Raw genomic sequence first — 11028 nt, forward strand, 5'->3', positions numbered from 1 at the left:
AATCTTGTCCTTCCAAGATCTTTCATTTAAAACTCATTTTTCAAATAGTTAGCAATATTAGTAATATCTTCAGTAGTACCGATAATATTCAAATCATCCACATATACAGCAATAATAACAAAACCAGTTGATGATCATTTAATGAAAATGCAAGGACACACTTGATTATTAACATATCCATCATTCAATAAGTATTTACTAAGCCCGTTGTACCACATACGACCAGATTGTTTCAAACCATACAATGATCGTTGTAATTTAACAGAATATAAATGTCGAGGCTTAGTGTTCTCAATATTTAATCCTTCAAGAATTTTCATATAAATATCACTATCAAGTGATCCATATAGGTATGCTGTCACAATGTCCATCAAACGTGTTTTTAGTTTTTCTATACAAACCATACCTATTAGAAAATGAAAAGTAACTCCATCCATCACAAGAGAGTATGTTTCCTGGTAATCAAAACCAGGTTTTTGAGAGAATCCCTGGGCTACAAGCCGGGCTTTATATCTCATAATTTTATTTTTCTCATTTCATTTTCGTACAAATACCCATCTATTCCCGATGGGGACTACAACAACTGGTGTTTGGACTGCAGGTCCAAATACTTTTCTCTTGCGCAAGGATTGCAATTCTTCTTGAATCGCAATTTTTCATTTTGGCCAATCATCTCGGTGTCGACACTCTTCCACACTTTGTGGTTCAGGATCGGAGTTCATAATAATATCAGATGCCACGGAAAAAGCATATACATCATCAATCTCAATACTCCCACGATCCAGTAATTTCGCGTTATGAACATAATTCATTGAGATATCATAGTTTTCAGGTACCTTTGCTTCTGTGGAATCATTTGCCACTTCTGGGGCAACATTCTCTTCTAGAGGTAATCCCACATCTCGGAGTTTTGTTACAGCCACTTCAGGGACTTGAACCTCTTCAGGAGGCAATACCACTTCTGGGGTATTTTCTGAAACTTTTGCCACTTCTGGGGCAATTCCAATTAATTTTTGTTTCCGTGGTACAATATCTTTTGCACCAATAGGTCTACCACGCTTCTGGCGTAGCTTTAAATCACCAATCAATTCTTCAGGAATTGATTTCTTAGTAGGGATTTCAACTCGTGCCGGAGCATTAACAGCAGGTATATGTGACCTTATAATATGTCTAGAGTCACTAAAAGCATCTGGCATTTGATTAGCAATATTTTGCATATGAATAATTATTTGAACTTCAGATTCACATTGATTAGTACGTGAATCAATAGAATTTAATCCTGATGCATTCCATGATATTTCGGAATTTAATTTATGCAAATCATTATCTCCCCCTAATTTAGGGAACACGGATTCATCAAAATGACAATCAGCATAGCGAGCAGTAAAAACATCACCAGTTAATGGTTCCAGATACCTTATAATAGACGGAGAATCAAAACCAACATATATACCAATTCTTCTTTGAAGTCCCATTTTAGTTCTTTGTGGTGGTGGTACAGGAACATACACAGCACAACCAAATACTTTTAAATGAGATATATTAGGTACTTGTCCAAGAACTAATTCTTGAGGGGATTGTTTATGGTAAGTAGAAGGCCTTATTCTAATTATATTTACAGCATGAAGTATTGCATGACCCCAAACAGATATAGGTAACTTTGCTCTTAGGAGTAAAGGACGGGCAATAAGTTGAAGTCTTTTAATTAAGGATTCTGCTAAACCATTTTGTGTATGTACATGAGCTACCAGGTGTTCGACTGAGATTCCTACTGAAATAAAATAATCATTAGAAGTTGCAGATGTAAATTCAGCAGCATTATCTAGTCGGATTGATTTAATGGGATGATTAGGAAATTGAGCTTGGAGTTTAATTATTTGGGCAAGTAATTTGGCAAAGGCTGTATTTCGGGTACCCCAGACATGTGAGTTGGTTTTAGTCAACTGTGAGAAGTATTTCTGACTCTGTAAAATAGTGTGTGTGGTTGCGCAGTCAACAATGCATATATCTTCCATCTCTATACATATATAAATGAAAAATATTTTTATTAAAAACACACCGAGTACATAGAACAACAACATGAAACAAGTACATAAAATGAGTACATAATGGAAATAAGTAAAACACAAAGGAAATAAGTAAAGCAAGATAATACATATGAAGTCTAGTCGTCTAAACCATAATAAAGATTAGCACCAATGTCTATTTCATTTGAGGCCTTATTGATTGGTTCATTAACTAGATTATAATTAGCGAAGTTGGTTTCTATTTTCTTTCCATTATTCCTTTTGGATGACTCGTAGAGGTCAACAAGATGTTTGGGTGTGCGACATGTACGTTTCCAGTGCCCCTCAGATCCGCACCTATGACAGATGCCTCGGTTCTTTCCTTCTTGGGATGTCTTTCTTTTATTTGGCACTTCACGTTGCCATTTCTGGTGGCCAGAGTTGTAACCATCACGTTGCCACTTCAGGTGTCCATAATGATATTGATTGCGAAACCGACCACGGAAATTTCCACGTCCACGGTTTCGTCCATAACCCCGTTCTCCTCTCTATGCCCTTTCTCACATTCATTCTTCAGGAATGACGTGTTATGTACTTCAGGTAACTGGGTAGAGCCTGTGGGGCATATCTGATGATTCTTCAGTAGCAACTCATTATTCTTTTCAGCCACAAGAAGGAGAGATATCAGCTCGCCATATTTCTGAAAATTTCGCTCCCTATATTGTTGAGCCAGGATCATAGTGTTGGGGTGAAAGGTTGAGAGGGTCTTTTCAATCATTTCAGCATCAGTAATATTTTCACCACATAAAATTAAATTTGAGCTTATCTTGAAAAGAGCATAATTATATTCGGATACAGATTTGAAATCCTGTAACCTCAAATTAATCCAGTCATATCGAGCAGATGACAAGTGAACAAGTTTCTGGTGATCAAATCTATCCTTGAGATTATTCCAAAGGGTGAGTGGATTTTTGAAAGTGAGGTATTCAGACTTTAGATCTTCGTGGATGTGATGCCTAAGAAATATATTTGCTTTTGCATTTTGTTCAACAGTTGGGATTTTTTCTGGGTCAATAGTATGTTTTAGGCCATTAGCACTAAGGTGTAATTCCGCATCAAGGACCCATGATAAATATTTATTCCCCGAAACATCCAAAGCAACAAACTCTAATTTTGCAAGATTCGCCATTCTGAATAGATTTTAAATAAGATTAAATATGTCACATAATATTTAAACAGACAAGTTGAAATAATAACTTTATACAAAAGTTATGACGACATAACCGGCCAGAAAACTTTTGATTATTACTTGACGACATCGCCATCTTTATAGTAGTAATTCTTGACGGCAGAGCCATCTTTATAGTATTATTTGACGGCATAACCATCTTTATAGATTTCAATCAGTAACATAAATAAATATGTAATAATAATTAGAATAAAATGAGTAAAAGAAATCGTAGTTCTTTTATGAAATAGTTTTAGTTGACAGAGACTCGCGGGTCAGAATAAGTCGGAGCTCTTTCGAGAATAAAGTTTCAGTTGGTAGAGACTCGTGGGTCAGAATAAGTCGTAACTCTTTCGAGAATAAAGTTTCAGTTGGCAGAGACTCGTGCTGATAACGTATTGTGAATAACGTGTTGTAAATCTCGAATTGCTGGATAATGTATGACTTAATAAATACACATAGAGAGGGTAGAAATTGAAGAGAGAGAATTGTTGTTCAATATGTTTTTCAGTGTATCTGATTTCAATAACTGAAGGTTCTATTTATACTTACAGAAAGATAGGATAAGATTACACGTATTACGAAAAGATAAGATAGGATTGCACGTGCTACGAAAAGATAAGATAGGATTGCACGTGTTACGAAAATATAAGATATGATTGCACGTGCTACAAAAAGATAAGATATGATTTTAATCAAAATTCTTCTTAGTCTTACTAAGTTTCTTATCTGAGAAGTTGTGCGAGTCTTCTTTAGTTAAGTATCGCGAGTATTCCTTAGTAAGATTTGACAATTATTATTATAACAAAGTTTAATTAATTGTAGTTTTCATTTATTTACAAAAATATACTCCCTCTGTCCCGTTCATTTCTATACATTTTCCTTTTTTGGACGTCACATTTAATTCTATACATTTCAAACTTATCAAAAATAGTAAAAATTTTAATAATATAAAAATCAACTACATCCACTACTTTCTCCCACTACACTTACTTTATTCATTAAATATTGAATGATCCCATCACTTTACCCAACTTTTTACTTTTTTTCACTAAATTACATTTTTTTCCTCTCATTCCACTATCTTACCAAAAATAACATTACTTTATTATGTTTCCGGGCGGGGATGGAGGGAGTATAAATAAGAACGAACACAACATTAACTTCACCAATTTTGGCGCCAAGTTAGAAATAAACTACAAACTACAAATGGTGAAGTAGAGTCGAGTCAGCTCCGAGTTATGCGTCAGAAAAGTTTATTCACAACTCACCAAGGTCCACATTTAACAACTATAGAGTTTTTGGTAAAAACATGCATACAACATTGTAAGCAATTACAGACCCACGTACTGTTCGACGAAATTCCCCAAAGAGTTAAATATTCATTACAAGTGTGCAAATTAGTACATTCTCAAATTGTGAAACTTGGGTTTGGTTTAGAAGGGAAATTAGGGAATGCTCTTGTTAGTTTATATGCAAAATGTGGCAATTTGGATGTTACGGAGAAGGCGTTTTCGCGCCTTGTGGATAGGGATACATTGGCTTGGAACTCGGTGTTGTCGATGTATTCAAAAAGGGGAATGGTGGAAGATGTTTTGTGGTGTTTTGGGTCCATGCGGAATTGTGGTTTGGTGCCTAATCAGTTTACTTTTGCTATTGTTTTTTCGGGGTGTGGGAGATTGGTGAATGTGGGATTGGGAAGGCAAGTGCATTGTGATGTTATTAAGATGGGGTATGAGTTTAGTCATTTTTGTGAAGGTTCTTTGATTGATATGTATGCGAAATGTGGGTGTGTTGTTGATGCACGGAGAATACTTGATGCTGCTCTTGACCCTGATACGGTTTCTTGGACTGCAATGATTTCAGGGTATGTTCAAAGTGGTTATCCTGATGAGGCGTTGAGTGTTTTTGGTGATATGCAGAAGTTGGGTCGTGAACCTGATCAAGTGGCATTTGGTACTATTATAAATGCATGCATGAGCTTAGGAAGGCTTGTTGAAGCTCGACGCCTTTTTAATGAGATGCCTAGCCCGAGTGATATTTCATGGAATGTGATGATTTCAGGACATGCTCAAAGAGGTTATGAGGTGGAAGCTGTTAATTATTTCAGAAACATGACAATTTCTGGTATTAAACCTACGAGGTCAACCTTAGGAAGTGTTTTCAGTGCAATTGCGAACTTGTTGAATCTTGTCTATGGTATGCAGGTGCATCCTCTGGCAACCAAACTGGGGTTGGATTCTAATGTTTATGTGGGGAGTTCAATGCTTAATATGTATGCGAAGTGTCAGAAAATGGAAGCTGCAAGGGAGATATTTGATGCATTGGATGAGAAAAATATAGTAATGTGGAATGCAATGCTTGGAGGTTATGTTCAAAATGGATATGTTTATGAAGTTGTGGAGTTGTTCACGGAGATGAGGAATTCTGCTTTTCAAGCTGATGAATATTCATATACTAGCATTCTTAGTGCATGTGCTGTGTTAAAAAATATAAGAATGGGACGCCAGTTACATTCAATTATTATCAAGAACAAGTTTGGATCAAACTTATATGCAGGCAATGCGTTGGTAGATATGTATGCAAAATCAGGTGCTCTAAATGATGCCATAAAACAGTTTGATCTCATAAGAAACCGAGACCATGTTTCTTGGAATGCAATTATTGTTGGATATGTGCAGAATGAAGAGGAAGAAAAGGCTTTCAACTTGTTCCGGAAAATGAGGTCAGAAGGGTTTCCTCCTGATGAGGCGTCTTTGGCTAGCATACTCAGTGCTTGCTCAAATATTCAGTCAATTGAGAAAGGTATACAGATGCATTGTTCATTGATCAAATATGGACTAGAAACAAGTTTATTTGCTGGGAGCTCTCTTATTGACATGTATGTGAAGTGTGGGGACATAAGGGCTGCACATAAAGTTTACTCACGGATGAGTAAGAGAAGTGTTGTCTCTATAAATGCTTTAATTGCTGGATATGCTCAAACTAATATTGAGGAAGCTGTATATATATTACAATCTATCTTAGATCAAGAACTTAGACCATCAGAAGTCACATATGCTTGTCTTCTGGATGGATGCAATGGACCTTCGAAGTTGCACCTTGGAAAGCAAATACATAGTGCCATTATAAAGGCTGGCCTTCCTTATGAGGATGAATACTTGGCTGTCTCTCTTCTAAGTATGTATTTCAACTCCCAAGAAAAAGAAGATGCGGCTCTTCTTTTTTTGGAAATACCCAGTCCAAAGAGTACAGTTCTATGGACTGTTGCTATATCAGGGCACACCCAAAACGATTTTAGTGAAGAGGCATTACTCTTATTTTATGAAATGCGTCACCATAATAATATGCCAGACCAAGCAACATTTGTTAGTATCCTCAAAGCATGTGCAGTTTCTGCCTCTTTGAGTAATGGCAGGGAGATCCATGCTCTTGTATTTCATACTGGATATGACTTGGATGAATTGACATGCAGTGCCCTCGTGGACATGTATGCAAAATGCGGAGATATAACAAGTTCAGCACAAGTTTTTGGTGAAATGCTCAGCAAGAGAGATGTTATTTCTTGGAACTCGATGATTGTGGGATTTGCAAAGAATGGACATGCTGAAAATGCACTAAAAACTTTCTATGAGATGGAACAAGCTAATATAAAACCCGATGACGTCACATTCCTTGGTATCCTTGGTGCCTGTAGTCATGTAGGTTGGGTATCTGAAGGTCGTCGAATCTTTGACACAATGACTGGCTATTACAAGATTAAGCCACGAGTAGATCATTGTGCCTGCATGATTGATCTCCTTGGACGATGTGGGCTTCTGGATGAAGCAGAGGCCTTAATTGAGAAACTAGAGTTTCAACAGGAGCCAATGATTTGGGCCGCATATCTTGGTTCCTGCAAATTACATGGTGATGACATAAGAGGGAAGCTTGCAGCTGCAAAACTCTTTGAATTGGAACCCCAGAGTTCTTCCTCCTATGTTCTGCTTTCAAATATATATGCTGCATTAGGCAAGTGGGATGGGGTTAATTTAGTGAGGAGAGAAATGAAAGAAAAGAACGTAAGGAAGTTTCCTGGATGTAGTTGGATTGTATTAGAGAAGAAAACAAATTTATTTGTTGCAGGCGATGATTGTCATCCTGATTCGGATAAAATACACGAGTTTTTGAAGGATTTGACTACATTAATGAGAGATGATAGTTATGTTGCTGAGGATGAATCTTGTATGCAGATTGAAGGCTAAAATTTTAGTTCTACTCACATTTAAGGTGCAATTGCCCAAGCAGAGATCAGATAAGATACCGGATGTTGTGCATTGTATTTCAAAATTAAGGATTTAATGGCAAATTTACTTATTCAGCCTACAGCTGAGCTGAAATTTCTATAAGTACGTGTTTCTTTTTTTACTGAAAAGCAAATGCATGCAACAAAGAAAACAGCTACCAAATATATGTGAAGAATGAAGATGTGAAGTTGAAGTGACCTACAGTTACAAGTTTTACATTACAGTCAAATCCAGATTCATGGTTCTTTATCAAAATATCTTCGTCTTTGATATCATTTCCAGGTACTTGTTCTCCTTATAGTTGGAAGGAGCAGTACATTTCTCATGAAACATTATTTTCGCAAATGGGCAGTTTGAAATCGATACTGGGTATATAATGGTGTACCGGGTGCACAAGGCTCCTACATCAGCGAGACTTGCTGTGGTCCAGATTTACGCGACATTACCCTTATATTTTCGTGAACAGGTTGTTTCCGGTGAAACTGTGACATAAAGTGAGCAACAAGTAGATACTTGACTATCATGTCAGTGAGGGCAGGGGTGACCCTCTGGTGAACAAGAAAATGCGGGTATTGATGTGGATGTAAAAAAAAACAGGAGTTTGTATTATTGTTCTCTATAGGCTGTAGCAGACCCTGATCATAAGCCACACAATCTGCGGTCTCAAATTCAGTTCTTTGTAATACCAATTCTTGGTGATAAAATTTTCTAACGAAACTATATCTAATATCCTGTTTGTATTTTGTTCAATTTGTATTTTGTGAAGTCCAAGTAACTAATGTAATGAATAATGAAGGAAAGGAAAAAAAATTAGAATAGAAGGGAAGTAAGAGGAGTGTTGTTTAATGTAATGAATGACAGCAAGTTTTTAAATCTTAAAATGTGAAACAAGTCTCTGGAAACTTAAAAGCATTCTCTTACTACAACATTATCAAACTCTCACTATAAATAAGCACAAATGAACATTCACTTCTTCAACATCAAACAAATCAACAATTTCTCACTAAACAATCAAATGGCCATTTCAACCGTCATAGTTGTAGTATTTGTGTGTTTGGGTGGCCTTTGCCTCCTTGCTTTTGTTCCGTTTGCTCTTTGTTGCTTCCTCAAGTGCAGGAAGAAGAAAACAACTCAAGAAGCTGATCATGTGCACGTAGACGAGCATATGAATATCAAGGAAAAAATCGTAGAAGGACCTCTTGGTGGCAAAGCCGTGGTTCTAACAATTGAGGATGATGTTCACGTAGAAGAAGAGATCCGGAAAAATGAACAGGTTGGTCGAGCAATGAACACGAAATCTAAGAATAATAATATTGTGGGTGCAGAATCATCTTCCAGTTCAGGTCATCACCAGGTAGAACACAAGCCTTGAGTTAAGAAACTTGAGGGTGATTAGTGTATGTTCACCGGGAACGTATCTATGCCTACTTACCATTTTCAGCGCAAACTTAAATGATGTAATAAAATTCGTATGAATAACATTTGTTTTCTGTTTTATGCCATTAAAATGTACCGGACTCATATCTGTTGAAGCTGAAAGTGTTTTACAAGTAAGATGCACAACTAGAATATTTAATTTTACATTTGAATAGACCTACTTCTCCCATATGCCTCTTCTTCAAGTCTTTACTTCTAAAATTGTACTGTAAGAAAGAGCACTTTAAAACTAGGTTTAACCTTTTCTACAACTAAGGCGCCCCCTAAAATAGGTCAAACTAATATTTTACAAAGATATCTGTTACTAGGCTTGTTTAGCCAAGATGGCCATGTCTAATATTTTGACATCAAGTGTATCATCTAGCTTCACTATACCATCCGTGCCATCGACACCAATAAGCTTCCCTGTTACCCCACGATGAATGCCACCCATGATTTTTATTTTGTCAGACTTCCTTGGTACCACTGCATCGACTTCATTAGGGAAAACAGTGACTGCCTCTCCACTGCTGCTTCAACCCAGAACCACCCTACAGGAACCATTCTGCAACCAATGCACAGCTGTTTTGTTATTGCAATTTTAAAAAAAAATCAAACTAGTACTTGATCAACAGAGCAAGTTTTTGGCAGAGTAAAAGACACTGTCACAAAATATATTCAATGTTATAGTTGAAAATATAACATTGAAAATATTTTCAATTTTGTATTTGAGGGAGGGAGGGAGAGGTTCAGAATTCAAGCAAGCAACTAGGGAAATTGTAATATTCTAATATAACAATTTACTTTTACTTACTACAAAAGAAAATACTCTTAAAAAATATATATAGTACCTTTACGTAATTGATGCAGATATTATACACAGAAACATACACATTTCACTCTGTAACATAATCAAATTAAAAGACTAGTAAAATCACATGAAAAGCCCATACCGGAAGTAGCTCCTGAACAACTCCCATTGAAGTTTCATCAGCGAACCTTCGTACATTGACCAATATATTGGGCAAAATCCAAGTGCCCTCATGATCCCCACCTGCCATATAGTGAGTTACCTAGTAAACAAGATTCCACTTCCGACTTGAAGAAATTTTAATCCTACACGCTAATTCAACTACAAACATCTTTGTCGTTCTGATATAAAGATGTCTTATAGGCCCTGTTTGTTTAACTAAGTAAAATTTTACTATGCTAAAACAAAATTAAATCCCTTCGCCTACCTAACACAGGCGACATCATATCCAAACCACCAACTCCAGGTGTCATTGGTTGCCCCCCAGGTGTACCAGGTAGGTATGCCGAACTTGGTGTCATAGGTGGTTGACCACCGGGAGTTGAAGGAAAGTATGGGCTTGGAGCATTTGCTGCAAGGAAACATGGGGCAATTTTTAAAAGATCATACAATAAAGCTGAGTCACTTGGTTGAGCTTTATACCAAGTGAATAAACAGACAAAATCTGATCAAATTACCATATGCTGAACTGCTATCCCTTGGGGTTCCAGCTTCACTATAACTGCCACTGGGAGTGTTGGCCCAGCCTGAACCAGGTGTAGGCGCTTCATATGTTTTTGAAGGTGGACTTCCTGGCTGTACATATAGCAAGCACTCCGCGTGTTACCACTTAATGAATATTTTTAGAAAATTTCACTAATCTCACCACTAATTTTCATAGCATAACTAAAACCTGATAACGCGGACTTGTCCCCCAAGAAGCAGGATTTCCTTCTTCCCAATTATCCCTGTTGTGTTTCAATACCAACCAGCGACTGTTAGTAATAGTAAATAATTGAATCCTCGTACAATGAAAAACATACTTAATTTATTTTCTGTTAAGCAGCATACTTAAATCTCTTACTACTACAACAAAAAACATATTCAAGTAACACAGTAAGCCTCTTTTTATTTTTTAAATGGAACACAGGAAAGTTTAGTATAATGATTATAAAAAAACAAGTAATGCAGAAATATGTACTAGAGAACCAAGTAGATTGTCTAAGATTATTATCCACAACCCTCATAGCCATTATCAGCATAGTAAAGCAATGAGAAGCTAGTGCTGGTAGCTTTTTCATA

At 36.6% G+C, this 11028-nt stretch overlaps 4 protein-coding genes across 4 annotated transcripts; 2 read left to right on the forward strand and 2 right to left on the reverse strand.

Annotated features, from left to right (window-relative positions):
• Window positions 1–2469: 2469 nt before the first annotated feature.
• On the reverse strand, window positions 2470–3394 carry LOC141674682 (uncharacterized). Its single transcript, XM_074481387.1, has 2 exons — window positions 3291–3394; window positions 2470–3196 (listed from the first exon to the last, which is right to left on the reverse strand). The coding sequence occupies exons 1-2, from the start codon at window positions 3392–3394 to the stop codon at window positions 2470–2472; spliced, it is 831 nt and encodes a 276-aa protein (XP_074337488.1).
• A 982-nt stretch (window positions 3395–4376) lies between these two features.
• Window positions 4377–8380, forward strand: LOC141670674 (pentatricopeptide repeat-containing protein At3g09040, mitochondrial). Its single transcript, XM_074476625.1, has one exon. It carries the CDS (start codon window positions 4476–4478, stop codon window positions 7476–7478), a length of 3003 nt encoding a protein of 1000 aa, XP_074332726.1. The 5' UTR covers window positions 4377–4475; the 3' UTR covers window positions 7479–8380.
• A 155-nt stretch (window positions 8381–8535) lies between these two features.
• LOC141674683 (protein TRACHEARY ELEMENT DIFFERENTIATION-RELATED 7A-like) lies at window positions 8536–8892 on the forward strand. Its single transcript, XM_074481388.1, has one exon. It carries the CDS (start codon window positions 8536–8538, stop codon window positions 8890–8892), a length of 357 nt encoding a protein of 118 aa, XP_074337489.1.
• A 79-nt stretch (window positions 8893–8971) lies between these two features.
• LOC141674684 (putative transcription elongation factor SPT5 homolog 1) lies at window positions 8972–10979 on the reverse strand. Its single transcript, XM_074481389.1, has 6 exons — window positions 10936–10979; window positions 10640–10694; window positions 10425–10542; window positions 10175–10318; window positions 9890–9990; window positions 8972–9501 (listed from the first exon to the last, which is right to left on the reverse strand). Exons 1-6 carry the CDS (start codon window positions 10977–10979, stop codon window positions 9472–9474), a joined length of 492 nt encoding a protein of 163 aa, XP_074337490.1. The 3' UTR covers window positions 8972–9471.
• Window positions 10980–11028: the final 49 nt, after the last annotated feature.

Source organism: Apium graveolens, chromosome 7, assembly GCF_009905375.1.
Source record: "Apium graveolens cultivar Ventura chromosome 7, ASM990537v1, whole genome shotgun sequence".
Lineage (NCBI taxonomy): Eukaryota > Viridiplantae > Streptophyta > Magnoliopsida > Apiales > Apiaceae > Apium > Apium graveolens.

What these genes read in the sequence shown, in the direction of transcription:
- LOC141674682 (XM_074481387.1), bottom strand. Translation starts at nt 3,394, where the DNA reads ATGGTTATGCCGTCAAATAATACTATAAAGATGGCTCTGCCGTCAAGA. An exon ending in AATCAAAAGTTTTCTGGCCG is followed by an intron (nt 3,197 to 3,290) that starts GTTATGTCGTCA and finishes AAATCTATTCAG; the next exon opens with AATGGCGAATCTTGCAAAAT.
- LOC141670674 (XM_074476625.1), top strand. Translation starts at nt 4,476, where the DNA reads ATGCGTCAGAAAAGTTTATTCACAACTCACCAAGGTCCACATTTAACA.
- LOC141674683 (XM_074481388.1), top strand. Translation starts at nt 8,536, where the DNA reads ATGGCCATTTCAACCGTCATAGTTGTAGTATTTGTGTGTTTGGGTGGC.
- LOC141674684 (XM_074481389.1), bottom strand. Translation starts at nt 10,979, where the DNA reads ATGGCTATGAGGGTTGTGGATAATAATCTTAGACAATCTACTTG. An exon ending in AATCTTAGACAATCTACTTG is followed by an intron (nt 10,695 to 10,935) that starts GTTCTCTAGTAC and finishes GAAACACAACAG; the next exon opens with GGATAATTGGGAAGAAGGAA. An exon ending in TTGTTCAGGAGCTACTTCCG is followed by an intron (nt 9,502 to 9,889) that starts GTATGGGCTTTT and finishes CATTGGTTGCAG; the next exon opens with AATGGTTCCTGTAGGGTGGT.